The sequence below is a fragment of the Citrus sinensis genome, chromosome 5 (assembly GCF_022201045.2).
Source record: "Citrus sinensis cultivar Valencia sweet orange chromosome 5, DVS_A1.0, whole genome shotgun sequence".
In the NCBI taxonomy this organism is placed as follows: Eukaryota; Viridiplantae; Streptophyta; class Magnoliopsida; order Sapindales; family Rutaceae; genus Citrus; species Citrus sinensis.
The window spans coordinates 35,531,296-35,553,495 of NC_068560.1; the positions used below are offsets into that span (position 1 = coordinate 35,531,296).

General features: G+C 35.1%; 4 protein-coding genes and 1 long non-coding RNA gene across 5 annotated transcripts; 1 reads left to right on the forward strand and 4 right to left on the reverse strand.

Annotated features, from left to right (window-relative positions):
• Nucleotides 1-702: 702 nt before the first annotated feature.
• LOC102622144 (protein DCL, chloroplastic) lies at nucleotides 703-4,298 on the reverse strand. Its single transcript, XM_006473208.4, has 3 exons — nucleotides 3,937-4,298; nucleotides 2,883-2,997; nucleotides 703-1,113 (listed from the first exon to the last, which is right to left on the reverse strand). The coding sequence occupies exons 1-3, from the start codon at nucleotides 4,233-4,235 to the stop codon at nucleotides 943-945; spliced, it is 585 nt and encodes a 194-aa protein (XP_006473271.2). The 5' UTR covers nucleotides 4,236-4,298; the 3' UTR covers nucleotides 703-942.
• A 3,241-nt stretch (nucleotides 4,299-7,539) lies between these two features.
• Nucleotides 7,540-9,648, forward strand: LOC102622449 (F-box protein At1g47056). The gene has a single exon (XM_006473209.4). It carries the CDS (start codon nucleotides 7,893-7,895, stop codon nucleotides 9,480-9,482), a length of 1,590 nt encoding a protein of 529 aa, XP_006473272.1. The 5' UTR covers nucleotides 7,540-7,892; the 3' UTR covers nucleotides 9,483-9,648.
• Nucleotides 9,649-12,248: 2,600 nt separating this feature from the next.
• LOC102622747 (mannose-P-dolichol utilization defect 1 protein homolog 2) lies at nucleotides 12,249-14,783 on the reverse strand. Its single transcript, XM_006473210.4, has 8 exons — nucleotides 14,506-14,783; nucleotides 14,212-14,365; nucleotides 13,720-13,792; nucleotides 13,538-13,604; nucleotides 13,274-13,333; nucleotides 13,111-13,171; nucleotides 12,996-13,037; nucleotides 12,249-12,650 (listed from the first exon to the last, which is right to left on the reverse strand). Exons 1-8 carry the CDS (start codon nucleotides 14,650-14,652, stop codon nucleotides 12,547-12,549), a joined length of 708 nt encoding a protein of 235 aa, XP_006473273.2. The 5' UTR covers nucleotides 14,653-14,783; the 3' UTR covers nucleotides 12,249-12,546.
• Nucleotides 14,784-17,044: 2,261 nt separating this feature from the next.
• On the reverse strand, nucleotides 17,045-18,662 carry LOC127902679 (uncharacterized). Its single transcript, XR_008055103.1, has 3 exons — nucleotides 18,554-18,662; nucleotides 17,751-17,794; nucleotides 17,045-17,216 (listed from the first exon to the last, which is right to left on the reverse strand). It is a non-coding gene; the product is annotated as an uncharacterized LOC127902679 (long non-coding RNA).
• A 1,077-nt stretch (nucleotides 18,663-19,739) lies between these two features.
• On the reverse strand, nucleotides 19,740-21,663 carry LOC102623046 (protein SRC2-like). The gene is made up of 7 exons (XM_006473211.4): nucleotides 21,329-21,663; nucleotides 21,142-21,246; nucleotides 20,853-20,979; nucleotides 20,661-20,732; nucleotides 20,533-20,581; nucleotides 20,108-20,411; nucleotides 19,740-20,012 (listed from the first exon to the last, which is right to left on the reverse strand). The coding sequence occupies exons 1-7, from the start codon at nucleotides 21,369-21,371 to the stop codon at nucleotides 19,975-19,977; spliced, it is 738 nt and encodes a 245-aa protein (XP_006473274.2). The 5' UTR covers nucleotides 21,372-21,663; the 3' UTR covers nucleotides 19,740-19,974.
• Nucleotides 21,664-22,200: the final 537 nt, after the last annotated feature.

Genomic DNA, 22,200 nt, shown 5'->3' on the forward strand with positions numbered 1-22,200 from the left:
ATTGACCACTCAAAATACTCAAGAATACATACAGAATAAAGATGTCTGTGTCTTGAGATATAATAGCATATATTTAGAGATTTGTGAATTGGAATGATAGTCTGTCTTCTAACGACTGGACGACTAACCCATCTGCAGCTCAATTCTTTTGACGAATTACTGCTATAACGGGGACCACAGTAGTTTCCTTCAAATGGATTTCAAATACAAACTAGTGTACTCGAGTCAAATTACCTTGGTGATCCATCACACACCTAATCATTAAAGCACCAAATACTGGGCATCACAAGATGCATCCTGACCATTCCGACCGAAAAGGTCGGCAGATCATGCAGTGCAAATCAAATGGGATTGCATCACCACTGCTCAAAGCTATAACACAGTGGCACAATGCAGGGTTTGTCATGACTATAAAAACTTGCAGGAACATACCCGCTTCACTTTGAATAGCTTTGGTGTGAACATGAGATAGACCATCATGCTCTAGTTGACTGTTACTATGACTTTTGAATAGTTGATTTAATTTGTGCTATTAGAATATAAATTCTTGCCTGGCAGCTCTGGTGATGGGTTTTGCAAATGTAATTGAGTATAACAAACTCCATAAGAACTTGTTAAAAAGTGAAGTTCCAAGACTTTTCAAAAAGTATAGTCCCACCAAATTAGCACCATATATGCAAAGCCAACAAAAGGAAGCTCAAGTCAACAAAGTGAAGTTCATTTCAATCATTGCTTTGTCTTCATTTGTAACCAAAGTAAAAAGCAGCAATCAACAATTATCTACTACATTGACAATGAATATGTCCAGGTTATATACGTAGGTTATTGATTCTGATGGCCAGTTTCTCTAACATGAAAACTTGCAAAATTTTAGTACACAACAATATCTAATGGCATCAAAATCATAGTGAATATTAATATAAGCATCAGAATTAACAGTTATCAACCACTACCACGACTAAAATGTTCTCGAATAAATCTTTCCGCATGGGATGGATACTTATCTCGAATATATGCTCGAAGACACTTCTGATAGGAAAAATCTATCCATCCACCATCTGTTCTAACAACAAAGAGGCATCTTGAGTTTCCAAATTGGGGATGCCTATCAACCTTCAGAACGAAGTAAAACAGTTAGTTTGTTCCTAAGGACAATCAAATATTGATCTCATTAGATGAAAAACATGCGCGGAGGTGTGAGAAAATGACAAATGATGAACAAGTTAAATAAGGAAGAGAAAACATAAATAAATAGAAGTAGAATTCCAAATGACAAATAATGGAGGGGAGATAAAGCAGTCAAAAGGCTTTGCCAGCAGATCTACATGCCAGTCGCTAGACAAACACCCACTGGATCTAGCTATCAATGTCAAGAAAACCAACAAAAGCTAATGAGACAATCTGTGTAATACAATTTTTCCATCATTTCTGTGGAAAAACATCCACTCCTCATAGAAAAGGAAACAAATAAATAAATTATTATTGCAATTCAAAGAATATAGAATCCAGAAGTCAAAGACAGAGAACCAAACTGACTTTGAGATCAAGACTGTCTGCTTGTGCACATAAACTGTTCTGAACATCTGTACACTAGGATTGTCAATTGGGCTGAGGTGGCCAGCTTCACACATTGAGCTTGGGCTAACCTTTATTTGAAATTGACATAAACCAGAGTTTGACTAATCTAAAGTAAATGCAAAATTTTGTGTCTATGAATTTTATGTTTGATATTTACTGATTTTACGTTATTCTACAGACAATGAAAGAACTTACTTGAATTAATAGGTACATGTGTTTAACCTTGTTTTGGGTTGAAGTTCCTACTAGTGATGAATCTATGAAATCTGTTAGCATGGTATCAGTGTTTTAAATGAGCAGTGTTATTAAGGTCTCAACCCCACTCATTTACCAAATAAGCTGAGAACAGTAAGTTTGATATGATATGTGGAGCTAAACTGATATAGGCTGTTGTCAGTTAAACCAGTTGACAGGCCTACTGCATTATAAAACCATCTCTCAAGTCGTTATTACAAGAACCACAATCACTACCATAAACCCAGATGTATTTGTCAGGCATAATGCAGTATGTAATTCAACTTCAAATAGTCTCAATTAGAACAGAAGATGAGGAGATTAAAGATTTATGTGATTAACACCCCGTAGTCCACAACTACAAAATGCTCAACTGGCCTAATTGTTGCTGAAGAAAAACAAATGGATTTCGTGCTGTATGCTCGTGCATGGAGGGAAAAGTTAGCTGAGAATTCAACTTATCAGTTCAAAGCAAGCATTTCAACCTCACTTCAGTATATTATACCAATTTAGGAATTAAAACCAACACTCTAGAATACTTTCATCCACTTTATAAGATACATGCTCTTGAGCAACGACTTCATCACCAATTTATGAACAAACCACAGCATCAGGTGTCCATAAGGGTGATTGCCTTGCAAGAGGCAAGATGCTGCCAAATAAATTGCACAACTATTCTTAAGTAAGATGGAGAAGTAATAGATAGAAAAATGGATGATGAACAACAAAACTCCTCTTTTCGATCTTACATAATAAAAGACAGCCACCAAAATATGCACTGAGGCTCAAGTTATAGATGCAACGAGGATAAAGAATTCAAGCTAGGGCTTTAACAGACAAAGTGTTTGACATGAGATGTAACTGATGAATGGCATAAAGGACTAATGAGAATTACTCAAAAGAAAGAGATTTAAATCTTAGTATCCATGATTAGTTCCAAAATTTTCTAAAGAACGACTTAATCAATGCAGAATGATGTTGAAAAAGAAGTGAGTACAAAAGTTTCTTGACAGCAGCTTCAATGAAAAGCAGAAACAAAACTATATTAAATACCATAAACTACAACTCACCATAATAGCATCAAGGCCACATCCAATTTTATCTTCAGAATGTGGGTGATAAGCAAGAAGCTTCTCCACCACAGCTCTCTCATCATCAGCTGTAAGACGTTCTCCGTCCATATACCTTGAAGCAGGAAACACAATCAAATAACTTAAGAAGATGATATTGTTTTAAATTTCAGCAATATTGTTTCATAAAGAGTTATTAATCTCTACTTTCTAGCCTCTATATCAAAAGATCATGAGATCCAATTTCAACCTTCAGTAAGTGTGTTTTCCAACGACCTCCTTGTCAGCTTTAGAACAATTCTTAAAAAGTTTGATTACAACACACTTTTTGCAAGTTAGGATGAGTTATAAATGAGATAATTAAATATGGAGAGCTTTTGACTCTGGCAAATACCTTATATATATGTGACGGGGAACATAATTTCTAAGATCCAAGTTGCTCCAATTTTATATACTAGCAGGTTCAGACACAAGTTCAGAAGTTGAAGTAGACTTAAAAAACTAATCCAAAGAATTTTATTTACTATCGTTTCATAAATTCTAGCTCAGAGCAAGAGGCTTATCAAAAGCAAAACTACATCTTTACCGGGGCTACTAACTAGTTCATATGATTCATTTTCAGCTAAGTAGCTTGTACTTCATGCGGAAGTGTATTGGTCCTACAAGGAGTTCTAAGCTCCAAAAAAGAGCGCGTACTGTTTCTGGTCGGTACTATCCAACGGAGTTCATATTGCATTCAATTATGCACATTTTACGAAACAAGTACGACCACCAAGAACAATGAAAAAATATCAGTCCGTACGTTGTTTGAGGCCAATCTTTTATTTCCTTGTCATACACCACAAATGAATGGTAGCTGAAACTTATCTTGTCACTAGGGTTACACGCCTTAATAGTAGAAATGATTCGAAGGGCAAAGTAAATATCTACATTAACATTACCTATTACTATCAGCCTGGAAGTGAAAGAATCGAACAACAAAAACTAAAGTAGTTGCTTTGTTATCACGGAAAGAGAAATGGAAATTATGCGTATGGAATGAGGGGAAGCTAACCTGCGGGAGTGAAGAATTTCTTTGGCGAGAAAAAGTATAGGCTCGATATCTCGTAGAATCTCATCCTCCTTATCCTTCCACTTCCTGTAATCAGGATCGGCCCACCTATGGTACTTTGGCGGTTCTTTCACTGTCAACAATGTTGTGGTGTTATTGTCCGCAGATGATAACTTCTCCTCCGGCTGAGTCGGCTCGGAAGGTGCAGCTGAGCAGAAAGTTGCGCGCGGCAGGCCAAGGAGCCTGGCGGCGGGACGGAAGCGCAGAAGCGGTAATCCCCTAAAGAGCATAGGTGCGGCCATGACCACGAGTGAGTCCCGAGTGCCTTCTTCTGCCTCAACTTGAAAAAGTTTGACTCAAAGATACGGGCTGGGTTGACTGATGTGGATAATGTGGAAACTATACTGTAATTTGGGCTTTGTCCTCGGCCTACTGACCAAAACAAAACCAATGCAAACCGAACCGATCTCGTACCTAAACGTATATATTTTTATGGCGCGCACTGTATTAATTGTATTGTATCATAGTTTATACTTTATAGTAGTAAAATATATTATTTTAAATTATAATTCAATACAATATTCAGTGTAATACGAGCTATACTATATAAAATAATATATTAAGTTTTATAATATAAAATTATTAAATAATGTACTATATTAGTTCATAATATTATATTAGAATATTATTTATTTCTATAATATAATATAATTTATTTTATTTAGTATAATCATATTATAATATAGTATGAGTTAATATTATATTATAGATATATAATACTGTAATATAATATTATCAATATAATATTAAATTATAAATTTATTTTTATTTTTATTAAATAATAAAAGATTAAATAAAAATCAAATATTCTTTATGCATTTAAAATAAAATTATTAAAATGATTTTATTTAGTAAAGCAAAATAATCTATTGTCGTTTATTTATTAAAGATTTAGGTTTATCACTATCTTATTTTTATGAAATAATTATAATTTATGTGGATCAAGACAACTTTTTATCTCTCCACCAAATAATTCTTCGTCTCATAAGAAATGAGAACTTATCTCCTTATTTACATACACTTGAGATTAAATAAAAGACATACATCTAAATTTTTATGAATGGATTTTTACTAACGGGGGGATTTGTGGGTAATTTACCATCTAGAAGGTTGAATTCGCAATTCATATATTTGGATTTCTATAGCTTTAAATTTCCCAACTCAATTAATGAAAATGATACTTTTTAAAAGATCAGCTGTTTTGATTAGGTCCATGTCCATCGCAGATGTAAGGAAGAGGATAATGGTTGCTGCTCGGTCAGCTTCATTTATGATCTGGCTGACGCTAACTATTTGCATTGTCACGGCTTATAGCGGGGTATCTGCAGATTGTACGTCTCACTAAAAGATTGTCATAAAAATATTAACGGGAATATTGATCAATCTTCTTACCTTCCTTTTAGAATTGAATCAAAATTTTAAATCCAACATCTAACTTTTTAAACATTAAAGCTGTTGAAAGTGCAGAATCTCAGTAGGCACTTTTAAAATTCAAAGCGAGGAGAATATCTTTTATTCATTTCAAACCATGATTAAAATCCTTTAATTATAGCATGAATTGAATTGTAACCTTCTCTAATACTCATCAGATACATTACGGGATTCGAACTTAATTTTGTTTATGGCCAAAGGAAACATAATGGTTGAAAAAAAATAATCCAGAAAGATCGCCCTCATTTGCCTACCGTATGCCCTCGTCTTGATGTTCTGTTTTTACTACTGTTTGCTTAGCCATGTTACCCGTGTAGAGATGGTAAATTGATCCATCTAAATTGGATATTCATATATATATAATTAGACTAGATAATATTCATTCAAAATATTATATATATATATATATATATATATATATATATATATATATATATATATATATATATATGAATAATTTTAAAATATCCAACTCAATATTGGATAGATATGGATATTAGATAATATCCATTATCCCATTCATTTATCCGATTTTTAAATTAAAAAATGAAGAAATACAAAAGTGTCTTAAGCAACAGCATATATTCTCAAATATACCTACACAACAAACTTATAGAAAAATATTTTGATCTTATAAAATTTAGAAAAACATTCATTGGTGACATTACCCTGTCGCTAGTAACACTATTCTAGCAGCAACGCTGTCATATGGTGACCAATTTTATGTAATTGGACTGCCGCTTTGTGATCTATGTAGTTGTACTAATTTTATCAGTAAAAGCGAAATCTTGGTGGCACAAATGCTACCAAAAAGTATGGTGGATACATCACACCGGCGTCAAACAACAGTGCTGCAGTGGGCACCGCCATGTCAATCAACCATATCGGATGCCAGCAATGTTGAGTAAGGTGACGATGCACTTTATTGCGCAGCAAAATATGGTGCATTGCGTAGGTCACAAAATTTCAAGTCCGATGATACGAGATTCATCAATAGTTGCCCGCCTTCATTATCGTCGGCATCAAGTCATCAACGTAGTAGTCGGTCAGAATAGGAACCCAACGATTTTGTTTTAGTATTATATTTTTAAACAAAATAATTTTGATTAGCTTTTAAAACTAATGATTCCAGGGAATATAAACAAAAATGAATAAGAATTTATTAATATAACATTATTAATTTGATTTTACTATACTTATAGAGTAATGATACAGCCACAAATTCTTGTACAAACTTATTTTGTACAAACTGACGTGGCATTAATTCGTTGGTTGAATGAAAATATAAATTAATAAAAATAAATCATGTGGCCAAGTGATATTTAATTCAACCAATCTTATCATGCCACAAACTCTTGTACAAACTTATTTTGTACAAATTGACGTGGCATTAATTTATTGGTTGAATGAAAATATAAATTAATAAAAATAAATCATGTGGGTCAAGTGATATTTAATTCAACCAATCTTATCATGCCACATCAGTTTGTACAAAATATATTTGTACAAGAGTTTATGACTGTATCATTACTCCATTACTCATATTTATATGTTACATCCTTTTTTAATTTAGAAATATAAATTTAATATCCATGAATATCCATAGTTATTCATTTCTATGTCGATAAAAATTCATACCCATATTCAATATCTAAAACTAAATATAAAGATGGACAAATCTATCATAAATAATCATATATTTGTATGTAAATAATTAATAATTGTACATGGATGGACAGTTTCAGTTTGGGATCGGCAATCAACTCGATCAAATTTTGAGTTAGTCGAGTTGAAAGAAAAAATAATAATATAAACTTAATCAAAATTTATAATCTGATTCGATATGATTTTAATATAGTGCGGATCATATTAATTCGAAAATTTGTGTTATAAATAGTTTGTGTGTGCATGGTGCTGCTTCTTTGGATTTTTGAGTCAGATCAGATTAGATAAAATCTAATCCGATCAAGTTAGAGTCTTTATTCACATTCAATCTGGATTTAAAATTTTCGGATCATAGGTTGGATTGAATTGTCTGCCCACGCACGGTCACGGACGATTAATCAAAACCATGAGATGAAAATCGAAACCAATATACTATTACCGCGAGGCAGCGAAGCGAGTGCTCAAGAAAGGCGTGAGACGCTCGACTCTATAAATTTTTGTTAGGAGAAACTAGAAAGTTAATTATATTGGAAAGATAAAATCGCTTCAAAAAAAAGAAAAAGAAAAAGAAAAGAGAAGATAAAATAAGAAAGGAAATAAAAAAACTCCAGAAAAGCCAAATTGAAATCCGATTTCGTGTCCGTGTCTGCACAATTGGAAGCGAAGGGTCAGAGACCCATAGAGCTAGAGGAGAGGAGGCTCCTGCCCTGAGTAGCTTAGCACAAAGTTTTTTTCTACCGTGGTGCCTAGGATAATAGTCCTGAGGCCAAATCTCAATCGTTGATTCTTCAACTTCGCCGTGGATGGGCCAGTCAGCTTCGACGGCCGCAATCTCAAGCCGCCGAGAATTTAACCACAGCCAACGATACAAGTCCAAATCGACGGCTGTGATCTCTCCAATGCATGCTGACGAAAGTAGCGCCGAACTTCCCGATGGAACAGCCTATGATTACATCTCGAACCTGCCCGACGAGTGCTTGGCTTGCATTTTCCAGTCTCTTAGCTCCGGTGACCGCAAAAGGTGCTCTCTCGTTTGTCGTCGTTGGCTCAGGATCGAGGGGCAGAGCCGTCACCGTCTTTCTCTCAACGCCCAGTCAGAACTCCTCCCTATGATTCCCTCTCTTTTCTCCCGATTCGACGTCGTCACGAAACTCGCTCTCAAATGTGACCGTAGATCCGTGAGCGTTGGGGACGACGCGCTTATTTTAATTTCTCAAAAGTGCCGCAACCTCACGCGGCTGAAGCTCCGCGCTTGTCGTGAGCTGACGGACGCCGGAATGTCAGTGTTTGCTAAAAACTGCAAGGGCTTGAAGAAGCTCTCCTGTGGATCTTGCACTTTTGGAGCCAAAGGCATGAACGCAGTGCTCGATAACTGCTCGACTCTCGAAGAGTTATCGGTTAAGCGGCTTCGTGGAATCACAGATGGAGCCGCGGCTGAGCCGATTGGACCTGGCGTGGCTGCCTCTTCGCTTAAAACTGTTTGCCTAAAGGAACTTTACAATGGACAGTGTTTTGGTCCCCTAATAATCGGGGCAAAGAATCTAAGAACTTTAAAACTTTTTAGGTGCTCTGGCGATTGGGACAAGCTTCTTCAGCTGGTTACGGATCGGGTCACAAGTTTGGTCGAGATCCATCTGGAGAGAATCCAAGTCACCGATGTGGGACTCGCTGCCATATCCAATTGTTTAGATCTAGAAATTATGCATCTGGTCAAAACTCCAGAGTGCACAAATCTTGGACTCGCCGCTGTAGCCGAGCGATGTAAACTATTGAGAAAACTCCACATTGATGGATGGAAAGCTAATCGTATTGGCGATGAAGGACTAATAGCTGTAGCAAAGTGTTGCCCTAATTTGCAAGAGTTAGTTCTTATTGGCGTGAATCCTACCAGAGTGAGTCTGGAAGTTTTGGCTTCAAATTGTCAAAATCTAGAGCGATTAGCCTTGTGTGGTAGTGACACTGTTGGAGATGTGGAAATATCTTGCATAGCTGCAAAATGTGTTGCTTTAAAGAAGCTTTGTATCAAGAGCTGTCCCGTTTCTGATCATGGAATGGAAGCTCTGGCTGGTGGGTGTCCGAATTTGGTGAAAGTGAAGGTGAAGAAGTGCCGAGCAGTGACGACTGAAGGCGCGGACTGGTTGAGAGCAAGGAGGGAATATGTTGTTGTGAATTTAGATAGCGGTGAGGCTGAACATCAGGATGCTAGTGATGGCGGAGTTCAAGAGAACGGTATTGAGTTTCCTCCCCAAATGGTGCAGCCTAGTGTTGCATCGAGTAGGAATACTCGATCAACCTCATTCAAGACAAGGCTAGGGCTATTGAGTGGGCGGAGTTTGGTTGCTTGCACTTTGAGGAGGTGGTCAAGTGGTAATAGCAGTTCAAGAAATAGTTAATTATAAAAACTGAACTCTGTTCTTCAACTTTGTTTACATTATTTTCTGTTGGATTGTCTGATTTACAGCCTTTCTTGTATTTAATTAAATTCTGTGCTGTGTGTTTATTGTCTTCTGAGTTGAAACTTAATTGGCAAGAAAGCAATCATTTTTATTTTCTCTTAAACTTCTCCGTTTGTTTGAATTTCTTTGTTGACCTATGTTCACTTGAAGTAACATTTCTTTATTCATAGGCTAACTTTCGACAATAGTTGCTTTCCAGAATTGTAACTCCTGATTTATCTAATGTGTAATCTGGGTACAAAGTTTATTGACATTTCAAGAAGATACTATTTGCCACATCAGGAAATGCACTTACATGGTACTATTTTTGTACATACTGCAACTGTGTTATGTAAAATAGAAGTATATTGGGTAACACATTATTGAAGGTAGTGCATTAGCAGTCCTTTTCTTATTTGGAAAGTTCTGTAGCTTTATTATTTTATAGTTGTTGAGCATAATTCACAATTGGCAATTTGGCATCAGTTTAAGAGGTCATGACTCATGAGTTCAAGCTAAGCAGAGTCAGGAATCTGAGGCAGCTAAGCTCGGATGGGCTGTATGTTTCGAACTTCTCTGGTGATTCATCCTCGGAAAAAGTTTGATATGTGATACAATTATTTTTTAATAGTTAGACATGCTTTGTTGGCAGGTTCCCAGTAAACTGCTTTAGGATATTATATTGAATGTAGCAGGTACGGTACATAAGATGTTTGAACATGGATTCTAGGAGGTTTGATAGCGGTAAGACTTCTAGCTACAACTAAATTCCACGCAATTTGTGTCCACTGTGAAGGAAGTGCAATTCATAGTAGTTAGGGTAAAAAATTTGACTAGCTTTTCGTTCTGCATATTCTGTTTTAGCCAGCTGCAGTTTATTTACACACTTTCTCTAGTTTCTGGGAGCATTTGAAGGAGGGAATTGATTCAACTCCTAATGGCTATCTGATGCTGGTCTTACAAAATGGGAGACAGAGTCTTCTTTAGATTTTGATAGTTTCTTGTGTGAGATACATGCATCAACCCTGTAGAGATTGTAGCAACAATTAGCTCAGTGTGTTTCAAAATGTGCCTGGTCGCCCCTTCTATCAAATGAGTTCGGCTGGAGGACCTTATTCCCATTTCAGGTCTACCAGATTATCAGAGTTTGCCATTTTCTCTGTTTTTGTTACTGGAATTAAGAACTCTTGAGTGATTGATTGTATGTTTATCACCTCTCTGGTCACTAGCTGTATGGTGGCATTGAGGACAAAGGTAGTTCAATCCTAAGTTGTCACATGTGGTGTTCATTAGTGTATGATAGTTCTGGCATATGATGCAAGAAGGTTAATTATGCAATGGCCATTGGAGTTGATCGGTGATTTTTAGTCTTTGTTTCTCAAATATGAAGTGCATAATTAGGACATATATGGGTAATGTGTGCACTACTCACGACTTGTCTCTTTCATGTGGAAAAAGTGTTCCCATAGTCATTAGCGTGGACAATGTTCCCTGACCTAATTGTTGAAGGGCACTCACCACTGAAATTTGCGAGCTCACTTTAAAACCTTATGCCGGACGTTTTCCTCCAACTAGCCTGAAAGAACCAAAGCATGAGAACTTGGCCTGTCTGGCTGGCTGGTCACGGAAGCACAGGAAACCCTGGTAAAGAAAGGCTTCCATCACACAAGACTCTTTAGATTTCACGTGTTCATCTCCCTAACAACATGCTCCATTGCTATTGTGTTAGTGTACAGGTCTTAGAAAGCTTGTCACGATTTCCATGCCATGCAGCAGCAATCTTTTACCCAATTTCAACTGGCTTTGAAGGTGTTATAATCACTTTGATAACTGTATTCAAATCTCACGGGTTCTCAGCTGATCTTACTGGTTTTCTAACACTTTTTCCTCTCCCGCTCATGCCATGAGTTTGAAGAGTGCTGGTATTGAGACCGACTTCGCTGACCGAAAGTGGCTGACAAAACAATTTGGCTCTCGTTTTCAGCTTTCGCTCATTTATTAAAATAAGAAAAGGCAAACCACCTATGTAAACGTACATGCCACCATTATTTTTGTTATCTTCAACTTTACCAAATTCTTACACCCAGTCTCAAAAGTACGAGGAAAAAAAATTACTTTTGCACCGAAAGCGAACAACATACATCCCGCCAAAAAACACTACCATTTACTCTTTTTTCTTCACGGCAGCAGCATCAATCATCTTTGATTTTGCAGCAGGATAATCGTTTTACCTTCAAACGTGAGTGGTTTTGCTGGCAAAGTTGAAGATAAGCTTTTCCGGGTAAAATTGAAGATTAATTTGGTATCCGTGCAAGTGTGATTTTACACGGGTGGATTTAATTAATAGTATTACTAGTGTGTTTTTAGTTTAAAAAAGAGTAGATGGGATGCTTCAGTTAAAAAAACGGGGTTAAATTTACAGTTTTGTCAGCTACATCGGTCAGCAGCTGCGATCTCCTGATCATTTTCCAAGTTCGAAAGTCCCATTTGACGCCTTCCCACATCCCAGCCAGGAAAGCATAGAAATAAACATAATCCAGATTACACTAAATAGTATAATAAGCCACATATGCTGTCAAGGTTGATACAGCATAGCATTATTCATATTTTACCACCAAATCAGAGTCGCACTGCTCATGCTGGTCTGTGATAAAGCAATGATTTAACAAAGATATATTACAAAATCCACAGTACCAAAAGTTAGGAGCCACTAGATTTTAAAGATATTGTATGCAAAATAAGATGAGTTCATAAAATTTCTGATCAATCTTTCACAAAATTGTGAAGAATTTTTAAGACTGCTTAACAATGCAAACCAACAAATATCTGTATCACCTTCTCTTTATTTTGTATTTAAGATTAAAGCAAGCTGGACCAACACCAAACACAACTTAAATTAAGTTTAAACCATTACATAATGGCAGAATGATAACACCTTGGCCCGGTAATGACGGCTCACTTGCCAAACCTGTCGAACCTCGTGGTGTCAGCAGAGCAAACCTACCTATAGCCTGTTCTCCTTTTACTCATCTTTCTTCTCTTTCTTATCTTCAGGTTTTTGGTATAAAATCATCTGACTCAGGACGATCCCATTCATCAAGGCACCCATTGTAGAGCCCATAACAACTTCAAAAGAATTAAGGACAAATACTTGGGCACGTGTATTTTATAAGCAACCGCAAAGCTCAGACAGGAAAAAATATGTGTACTGGTGAGGTGTTCATCATTTGTTCAAATATCCCGCGTCTAATTATATAGAAATTAATGCAGCACCAATCATTAACCAGAAAATTGCATAGTACGTAAGATAATGACAAAAATTTCCTTAGACATGCGAAACTTAAAATTACCACTTCATAGTAAATTTGCTGCAGGTACAGAAGATAACCTTCTCGAAGAACACATTTAACACAACAATTCCTAATGAGAAACTCATGCAATTAACAATTAAGAAATAGTAAACAAGGATACCATTTGTTGGAGCTTTTTCTTGGATGCTTGTAAAAACTCTCACTGTGGAAGAGGAAAAAATGATTAGTTCTTCAGTTAGTAACCCAACACTACTTCAATAAACAAATAAACTCACCCATGGCACCACCAAAACTCATGAGACATGTCAAGAAGCTGAGCTGTCCGGTACTTTTGTTCTGCAAAATAAATATTTATGAATCTCTAAAATTAGGGAAGTTCTCTTTAGAGATGCAGTTGGTAATATCCCACTGATTCAGCAAAATGATTCCATTACTTACTTTAAAGTTCTTCCATATTTGAGGGACCCTGGCAGATAAAAATGTGATATGCTGGCATGCCTGTACAGATCAATTCCACATAACTCAGGCATCAAATGTACAGAAACTTAGAATTAACCACAAAACAAAAACTCCTGAATGCTTGGACATGTGCATGGTTGCATAATATTTCCCCCTAGCCTACCAATAAGAATGACACAGACGAAGGCAAGGGACTGAAAATATTTGGCTAACGAAGTCTGGAAGGCGAAAGGTGATACTCACATATATAGTTTCAAAAAGAACGGGATTAATTTGACCAGCTAAAATGGTTGGTGCTATAGCACAATATCTGAAATACCATCAGGTCAAGAGAAAAGCCGACTGTATAATCTTATCCTTGCAGGTTAAAATTTAAACAAAGAAAAACCAGAAGAATAAAGTGATTGGGAAAGCAAGCAGGATACAGCAGTGCCCTGATCCACGTTGCGGTACCAACTGGTTGTGAATAGTAGTAAGTTATAGCAACTAAAATTAATCCTGCAAACGACAGGCAAAAGAGGAATTGTGTTAGACACTTGTTCTCAAGGATTAAGCATTGGATTCAATCATGCAGCACAATGTCATGAAGATATCAACACCTCATCCAAATCGAAATCCAATACTTCACATAAAAGACCCAGCAACATAGAACAGGAACAGATGGATTTTGACAGACTTCTCTTTGTTAAATTTGAGAACTGGGTCGGGAGATTCACCACCGTAGCAAATCTAACCTGGTTGTGGCTAACAATATGAGTATTGAACACAGCATGTATGTGTTAAGCCTAATCAGAGTTGTCATTTATTTATTTAATAATTCATACTCTCTGCATTTTGGAAACACAATTTCACAGGCTTGAAATAAAGAATCGACACAGAAGAATAAAACCAAAATAATAAATATTGAAAGCATTTACCTTGGATCAAAATAAAGAACACCTCCCCATAAGCTGAAAAGGGAATCCCTTTCTGAATAGAATACCCCAGACCAATAGTGGCCGCAACTACTTCAAGCTCGAAGGTAGTGGCGCTAATCCCACTTGCACTTCTATGCTTCAAGATTTTCAATATCTACAATTGTACAACAGTGAACAAAAATAATAATAATGAAAATAATAATAGGGTTGATGTAGCAGAGCGAATCTCACCCGTTGATGATCTATGGATCAATTTCATATGAAATATTAAAGATAAGAGGGAAGGCGGGTGACCTGAGGGAGTTTGACGGTAGTGGAGAGGGCGACGATTAAGTAGCCGAGGACCTTCGAAAGGAGAGGCAGTAAACAATCTTTCTCTGGAAATTTGCCGTCTCGCAGAGATCCGGTCACGCAGCCAATGTTAATCCCTAGATAATCCATGGCCCCCTCTTTTTTTTTTTTTTTTTTTTTGAATTATGGAAAAGTAGCAAATAGCAACTGCCTTCAAAGGACCAAAGTTATGACAGCACACTCCACTTCTGCACTTATAATCCACTTTCAAGTTTCTAGAAGAAATGATGCTCACGCCACTACACTTCTCGATGCGTTCACTTTTTAAAACACTAAAAAGGACAACTATGATTATTCGGATAAGTGGACTACGATTGCCCCAATGGCTAGCTAATGAGGCCCATGGCCATACCTAGAGATTTTATTTAATTTAAAACTTTTTTCCTTCTAATATATTTTTCTTTTTTATTTTAAAAAAATTTTCAATTTTGTTGTAATGCATTTGGAAGCCCAGGCCCTGCACATCCAAACTCGGATGGGCTTTTCAAAGATTCCGGCTTGTTTTGGAAACATGGGCTTGGGCTTTGCCCAGCCATTTATCAAATAAAAATTTAATTTTAAATTTGAAATAAAATTTGGATATAAAGAAGATCGTAATTCGTAATACCCAAAAACTAAATAAAACGTCTAAATGATAATCAAAATACCAAATGGAGGTAAATATTGTTAGTTAGGTACTTTTCTTACTTAATTAATTTTAAATATTTCCTTAATTATAAAAATTCTAGCTCTTAATTTCATAGTGCCTCATTAAGTTACATGTTCAAGATTTTTCTAACAAGTATAAGCCAAGTGTTACCAAATTAAGTTCTTGCTGGGTGCCGGCAATGAATGTAATTAAACGGTTTTCCTTCTCTGGCCGTAGAAAATTTTCATAATTCTTTCACATCTGGAAGCTAAAATCATAGCAAGGAAAATCTACTGTGTGTAATCCTAACATATCAATCAAGACTAGTTTCCTTCGAAGTTCTATCCAATTAGTAAATTGACCATTTTTCTTTCATTGGTCAAATTACCCAATCGATTAATGGCTCTATATAAACGAATCATTTCATCTCCACTACGGCTCACACAAGAACAAGAAGAAGCTGTTCTTTTCGTTGTTCCAGTCACTCTTAAGTAGTAATCTACGTATTAAGCGGTTGTTTTTTTTTTTTTTTTTACTTAATTATTAAGTTATTAATTCAATTTTTTTTTAACTTAATGAAAATTTTCAGTTTTTAAGTTTTTAAGTCAATTTTTTAACTTTTTTCTTAATCTGAAAAGTCTTAATGTTATTATTAAAAGATATTCTCTGAAATATTCGTATTTAATTACCTAAATAAAATTAAATAATTAGTATTAATTTTCCATTTCTATAACTTACGATAATATAGTGGTAGGCTATTATTACTTTTATTTTTTATTTTATTCAAATTTGTATTATTTATCTTCACAATTTTTATGAATGTTTTTCATATAAAAACATTATAAACTACAATAAAATTAATTAACATATACTAATTCAGAATATAAAGAGTTGTTTTTAATTGAACATAATTTATATTATCATAATATACTATCTTATTTAAGTTCTTTGAGAAGTTTATTATTTATTTAACATTTATAATTTATAATTTATAAGGGCATAAATGTAAAAACATTAATTTTTAGACTCTTTTAAGTTAAAAAAACTGAATATTTGTTTTTAACAATTAACAAAAAATAAATATATTATTCGGATTAAGACATTCAATTTTATTGTGATTTTAAGAAAAAAAAAAGGGGAAAAAGCCACCTAACTTAGACATTGGTTTTATTGCCCCGAATTATTGTTGCTTTTGTGTTAGGGATAGCAATGGATTGGATCTGACCCAAGATCCACATGATCTAAATCTAATTGAATCAGATTTAAGTCGGATTAAAATAAATTTGGATATCGATGCGTGAATTTAAAGCGGATCTGGAGCAAATTTTGATTTATCTTAATATTTAGATTCAGATTTATATCCACTCACAATTTATTTTAATTTTATTTTAAAACTTCTTAACAATTATGTAATTATAAATGATAATAAAATTTGTTCATAACATATTAGTGTCATTTAGCATGTATTTAAGAATCTTAAAATAAAAAGATATTTAAATGATAATAAGACAAAATTTTATTAAGTGTGAAATATAATTAGGATAGCCGGCCCTTTTTTTTTTTTTTAAGTTTTCTACTCTACAATTTAGCCTCTTTCTTTCTCGTTAGTCTACTCTCGCTTCTCCACTTCATTTGAATGCTTGGATCAGTCTTGTAATTGCTAGAAAAGTCTCTAAACTTGAGTTTTTTTTTCTATCATTTTCTCATAAATCTTATTTATATTGTATAATCACTAATCAACGGTGGCTATCAACTATAAAATAATTATGTTAATTATATATTTAGTTAAATATGGTCATAATTAAAATAATAAAGCATTGAATATAATTAATCATATTTAACTTATATTGTAACACCCCAGTCCGAAATCCAAGGGCAAATATGTCCACAACTCACATATGATTTAAATAGCTCTTTACAAACAATAAAATTCGAGCCTCAAATACAAAAGCCAGCGGAATAACTTAAAAATTTAGCCAAACCATCTACCATCTTCAACTTGTCGCTCATCACGAATCAATCCTGACTTATAATGAGTACAAAACTCAATAAGCAAACTAGTTTTTCTTATAGAAAATACATACATACTTATACATAATGCAATGGATGACATGCCATGGTCTTTTGGAAATACTGTAAAATAAATTCATAAAAATCTCTTTCTGTCGCTTTCAAACTTTCTCATTTTCTTTCGATGAAATGCGTATCCTGCAATGTGACACTTTGTGCTGTGCGTGACACTTTGCGGCGCTCTGGCCCTCGAGAGGTGGCCCCCACATAGTCTCAAGAGGTGGCCCCCAATGCAAAATCTCATAAAACAGAAATTCCGTTTGCTAAAATCCACTTTTTCATTCATAGAAAACTCAATGCATTTTCGTGTTCATGCCAATGAACCATCATACATACATATGCCCATGTACCCATTACATAACAACACATCAAATAAACACATGAGCAGAGACATATAAATCCATATTCATACATATCAAAATAGGCTTTTCATACAAGTCAAACACATATATTATTTATTGTGATTCGTTTTAAAGTCTAGTTCACTTACCTCTTGGCATCCTCATGTAACAAATGCGTACTGATACCATCAACCTAAAATCATCAATAACGCCTCATAAGATATAATCAAATCTCAATCATAAACTCTAATGCCCTCAAATATATCAATTTAAACAACTGTTAAGCTCAACCTCAAATGTCCTCAATAATCGGCCCTCAAAACATAACAGTCCATGCTTCTTCGATTTTTAATAAATTATTCTCTTATTGGAAGAATCTCAAATTTTACAGACCATATGTTGACACATTGAAAGTTCATTGATAAAAATTTCATAACATAATTCCTTCCAAAACGATTGAAAATAATTAACGTTGCAGACATCATCAATACTGTCAAACAGTTTTATGTTTTGAACACACTTGCTTTAAAAATACAAAACAATTTATTTCTTTATCATAAAATCATGAAAATATCCAGAATCATACTAGACATATATAAAAATCATTGGTCCAAATTTCATAATTTTTGAAGAAGTCTAGATATGGTAGAAATAATTTCGTAATTCACGTTATTCACTGAAATCATAAATTTCCAGGTTTTCAGACTTGAATTTGAAAAAATCATAATTAATTGAAATCTTATCCGATTAACTTGAAACAAGTTTCAAAACGTTCTAGACGATGTCTAGTTTAACATACCCAAAAATCAGAATCAAAATCAATTTATACAAAGTACTATGATTTTCGTAATAATTCACTGTCAGCATATTTATGTAAAATCTTTGATTTCTATTTCTATTGCAATCATGCTTCTCCACAACAATTTAATAGAAACCAATAATTAAAACGTACCTCCAAAACTTCTCCCAACAATAACAACTTGATCCAATGTGTTGTCTATGGCAAAAACTAAGAAGAAGAAGAAGAAGAAGACTTTCTTCTTCTCTTTTTCTTTTCTTTTCTCTCTTATAATGAAAAAGACATCTTGTTCTATTTATACTAGGTTAAAAAGGATTACTAAAAATTAAAAAGACTTAAATACCCTTAGGAGATTTGGGGTAGTACATGTATCTTATTATTTAATGATATACGAATGATGATGATGTGCCACGGATATTAAGATGGTAAAAGAAACATTAGCATATTACAATGATCTTATTTCTGCAATTACTTTTGATGGATATTTTATTATCTTTTTTATTTGTTTGTTTTGGTGTAACAGTAGAAGTTACAATACTTATTAGAATTTTTATACAAATTATATAATTTAATTGTTACCAATGTATTTTTGTAACACCCTAGGTGAATCCCACATCAGCAAAGCACAAGAGAGATGTTAGGTTTACAAGGGGTGATCCACACCTTAATTGGCAAGACGCTTTTTGGGGTGTATGGGCGCCCCAGGAATAAATTCTTACGGGCCTTATTAAGGCGCAAAACGGACAATATCTTGTCAAGTCTGGGCAGGTTTACAAGGGGTGATCCACACCTTAATTGGCAAGACGCGTTTTGGGGTGTATGGGCGCCCCAGGAATAAATTCTTACAGGCCTTATTAAGGCGCAAAACGGACAATATCTTGTCAAGTCTGGGCAGATCTGGGTTGGGTCACGACAATTTTAGTCTTTAATTTTGTTTCTAAAAAATTATTGATCTCTTATTATTGATAAAATTCATGACAGATTTAGAATAGATTTGGATTTTAATTTTTCTTTTTGGATTTGGAGCAAATATATATATATTTATTTTTTGTTTCGGATCTGAATATGGAGCGAAAAACATGGATTCATGACGGATCTGGAGCAGTTACGGATCTAAATTTTTATTATGAATTTAGATATGAAGCATAATGAATCCAATTCATATCCGCCCCATTGTCATTCCTACTTTTGTACCTCTCGATCTTTAGGTAATTTATTTAGTGTTTTGAGTTGGTGTGCTAAGTACCAGTCAATTCACAATTCCACGTTCCGAAAGTATTATTAATTTCTTTTGAATCAATCGTGGTGGACTGTAATTGATATAGCCTTCTCTAGAGATAAATAAAATAAAAAACAAATAATGAAACAAAAGCAACCAGAGACATAATTGAAATGCTTATAAGGTTAAAATCCAATAAAATAAATTTTTTAGTAGAAAACAAGTCGGTTGCAGAGTGAGGGGATTACTCTAAACACAGGGATACGACGAGTGGACGTTACATATTTTTTTAATTTTCCGGTTGCACGGGATACTTAGTCATCATACAATCGCAAGCATTGTGAAATGCAAGAGCTCAGTAGGGTGGCGGCGGATAGATTCCAGAGGGAGGACCTGTTGTCATTCAGAGACAAAGAGAGCTCATGTCATGCACCTGGAGCTGGAGGATCAGATTCATGAGAACTGAAAGTCTGAAGAAATGTGTGTACCTAGAGGATAATAAGTTGGAGGCGGATATGGTGTTGGAGGATACACGGCGGCAGGAGGGGGAGGAGGAGGGTACGCCTGTGACAATGGAGGATAGCCAGCTGGAGGGGCGGAACCCGTGGGAGGATATGCTAACGGTTGAGGAGGAGGAGGGTATGCTGCGTAGGGAGATGGTGCAGTGTACGCTGGGGTTGGCGGGTAAGGAGTTGGGGGCGCCTGTTGATGTGGTGGTAGGACCTGGCTCATGCCGCTTGATGGGGTTGCATAATTTGGTGCTGGTATTGGAGCTAACTTTGCCTTCGATTGCTGCTCAATATCAAACATTGGTCGATTAATTATTTGGTTCAAATGCGAAATATTCGTCAAGCTGGCATAGCACTAACGTAAGTAAGTACGGTACGGATCGGGTTAGAGTTAGACATGTTACATTAGTGGCACTTGAGTAGTGCAATATCAATCTGATTTCCCCCGAGTGTCTGCATCGTATTGGAGATGTATCAGAGACATAACAATTATGGAAATTGAAGCTTTTGAAAGATGAGTTTTGAGTCTGACCTGCCGGTTTTAGTCTGAAGCGGCCAGGCAGCATCATCAAAACCTTGGGAAAGGGCTTTGTGAAGTTGGATCCTGTAAGAGGTAAAGGACGCACTAATTTAATCAAGTTGAAATTAGTAATTAATGTTCGGTTCTTATCTAGTTTCTGATTTGTTAAGATCAGTTGTAGAGGTCTCTGATGATGGCAATTACCTTCCAGAGCCAATGAACTCATCAGGAGTAAGGGTGTGGCTATTCCAGACTACAACATTCAGTTCGCGGAGGCCTTCAATGAGTGGCAAAACGAACTTTTCTTGGAAAGTGGGATTTTTACCTCCATCTAACAATTTAATCGGAGGAAACCAAACCCAAAGTATATTTCTTAACAATTGAAATATAAATCCAGAAATTCAACAATAATTTATATAAATCATAAGCAACAACAAAACAAGGATCGGTGTTATATATATATATATATATATATATAGATATAGATATGTACCGGTACAGGTTTTTGTTCGGTACTTGGTGCTTCCGTATTCAAGGCACACATAAGGATCTTGTCTTGATATCCATTCTTTATCATCCAAATTATAACATCCAACCACTGCAAATAAAATCGATAATCAGATTAGCCAAAAGAAAAACACTGTAAAATGCTAAACAAATCGTATATACTACTAATATACCAGTGATTTCAAGTGGAAGGCCTTGGATTCCAGAGATCGACATGGGTCTTAATTCCTGTGAATTTCTGCCAATTAATGAAGCTGGGTATTGTCAATTGTGCGACATATATGTACATATATGGGGAACGACTTGTTATTGATGAAGGGTTGACGTTGACGCAAGCCTTTACTCTTCCTCGCCTCAACCTCAATTTCGATTACGATAATAATAATGGCAGAATCCCATCAACTTGCCAAAGAATTCATGCCCAGACACAGTATTCCAATGATTATAATAACCTAGTCAAAGTCTTCCAATGGGTTGTATGAAGGGAACGTGCAATGAAAGTTGAGAAATAACAATTTCAAACATATGGATTACCCAAAGTTTTAATGTTAACGTAAACTAAAAATAAAAAATATAAATAAAGATAAAAACCACGCTCATTTTGAAAGCTAATGTAGCCTTTCATTGCGCATACGCCATCCGGTTAGCCCAGTATTACCTACTACAGCTACAGCTACAGCTAGCGAGATATAAAATAATTTCTTTCTTTGACTTAAGAATATAATTTAAATTTCAAAAACCGTAGAATAAACCACATGATAAGCTGCTTCCACTAATCTTCCAGGCTCCGGTACCGTTGACAATGTAAATGCAATTTGGAGCTAATAAGACTCATCCCAATTTGAGGAAGTCAACGATTATATCGTTAAATACTCCAACCAAAGTATTAGCAAAATTGCAATTTCTCAATTATTCAATTCTTATATTGGCACAAAAAAAAAAAAATAAATTGGCTTATCCATTTAAATTTGGATGTGCTCGGTACTAGGATGAAAAACCAAGTAGCCCTTCTCTCTCCCACTAGAAAGGTAGAAGCATTGAAATG

Coding starts and splice junctions, on each gene's coding strand:
- LOC102622144 (XM_006473208.4), bottom strand. CDS start 4,235: ATGGCCGCACCTATGCTCTTTAGGGGATTACCGCTTCTGCGCTTCCGT. Junction 2,998..3,936: donor GAAATTCTTCACTCCCGCAG/GTTAGCTTCCCC, acceptor TCCTGCTTCAAG/GTATATGGACGGAGAACGTC. Junction 1,114..2,882: donor GTGGCCTTGATGCTATTATG/GTGAGTTGTAGT, acceptor TTCGTTCTGAAG/GTTGATAGGCATCCCCAATT.
- LOC102622449 (XM_006473209.4), top strand. CDS start 7,893: ATGGGCCAGTCAGCTTCGACGGCCGCAATCTCAAGCCGCCGAGAATTT.
- LOC102622747 (XM_006473210.4), bottom strand. CDS start 14,652: ATGGATTATCTAGGGATTAACATTGGCTGCGTGACCGGATCTCTGCGA. Junction 13,605..13,719: donor ACGTGGATCAGGGCACTGCT/GTATCCTGCTTG, acceptor ATGGTATTTCAG/ATATTGTGCTATAGCACCAA. Junction 13,334..13,537: donor TTCTTTTTGAAACTATATAT/GTGAGTATCACC, acceptor TGATCTGTACAG/GCATGCCAGCATATCACATT.
- LOC102623046 (XM_006473211.4), bottom strand. CDS start 21,371: ATGTCGATCTCTGGAATCCAAGGCCTTCCACTTGAAATCACTG. Junction 20,980..21,141: donor CCGAACAAAAACCTGTACCG/GTACATATCTAT, acceptor TTAAATTGTTAG/ATGGAGGTAAAAATCCCACT. Junction 20,412..20,532: donor ACTACTCAAGTGCCACTAAT/GTAACATGTCTA, acceptor GATATTGAGCAG/CAATCGAAGGCAAAGTTAGC.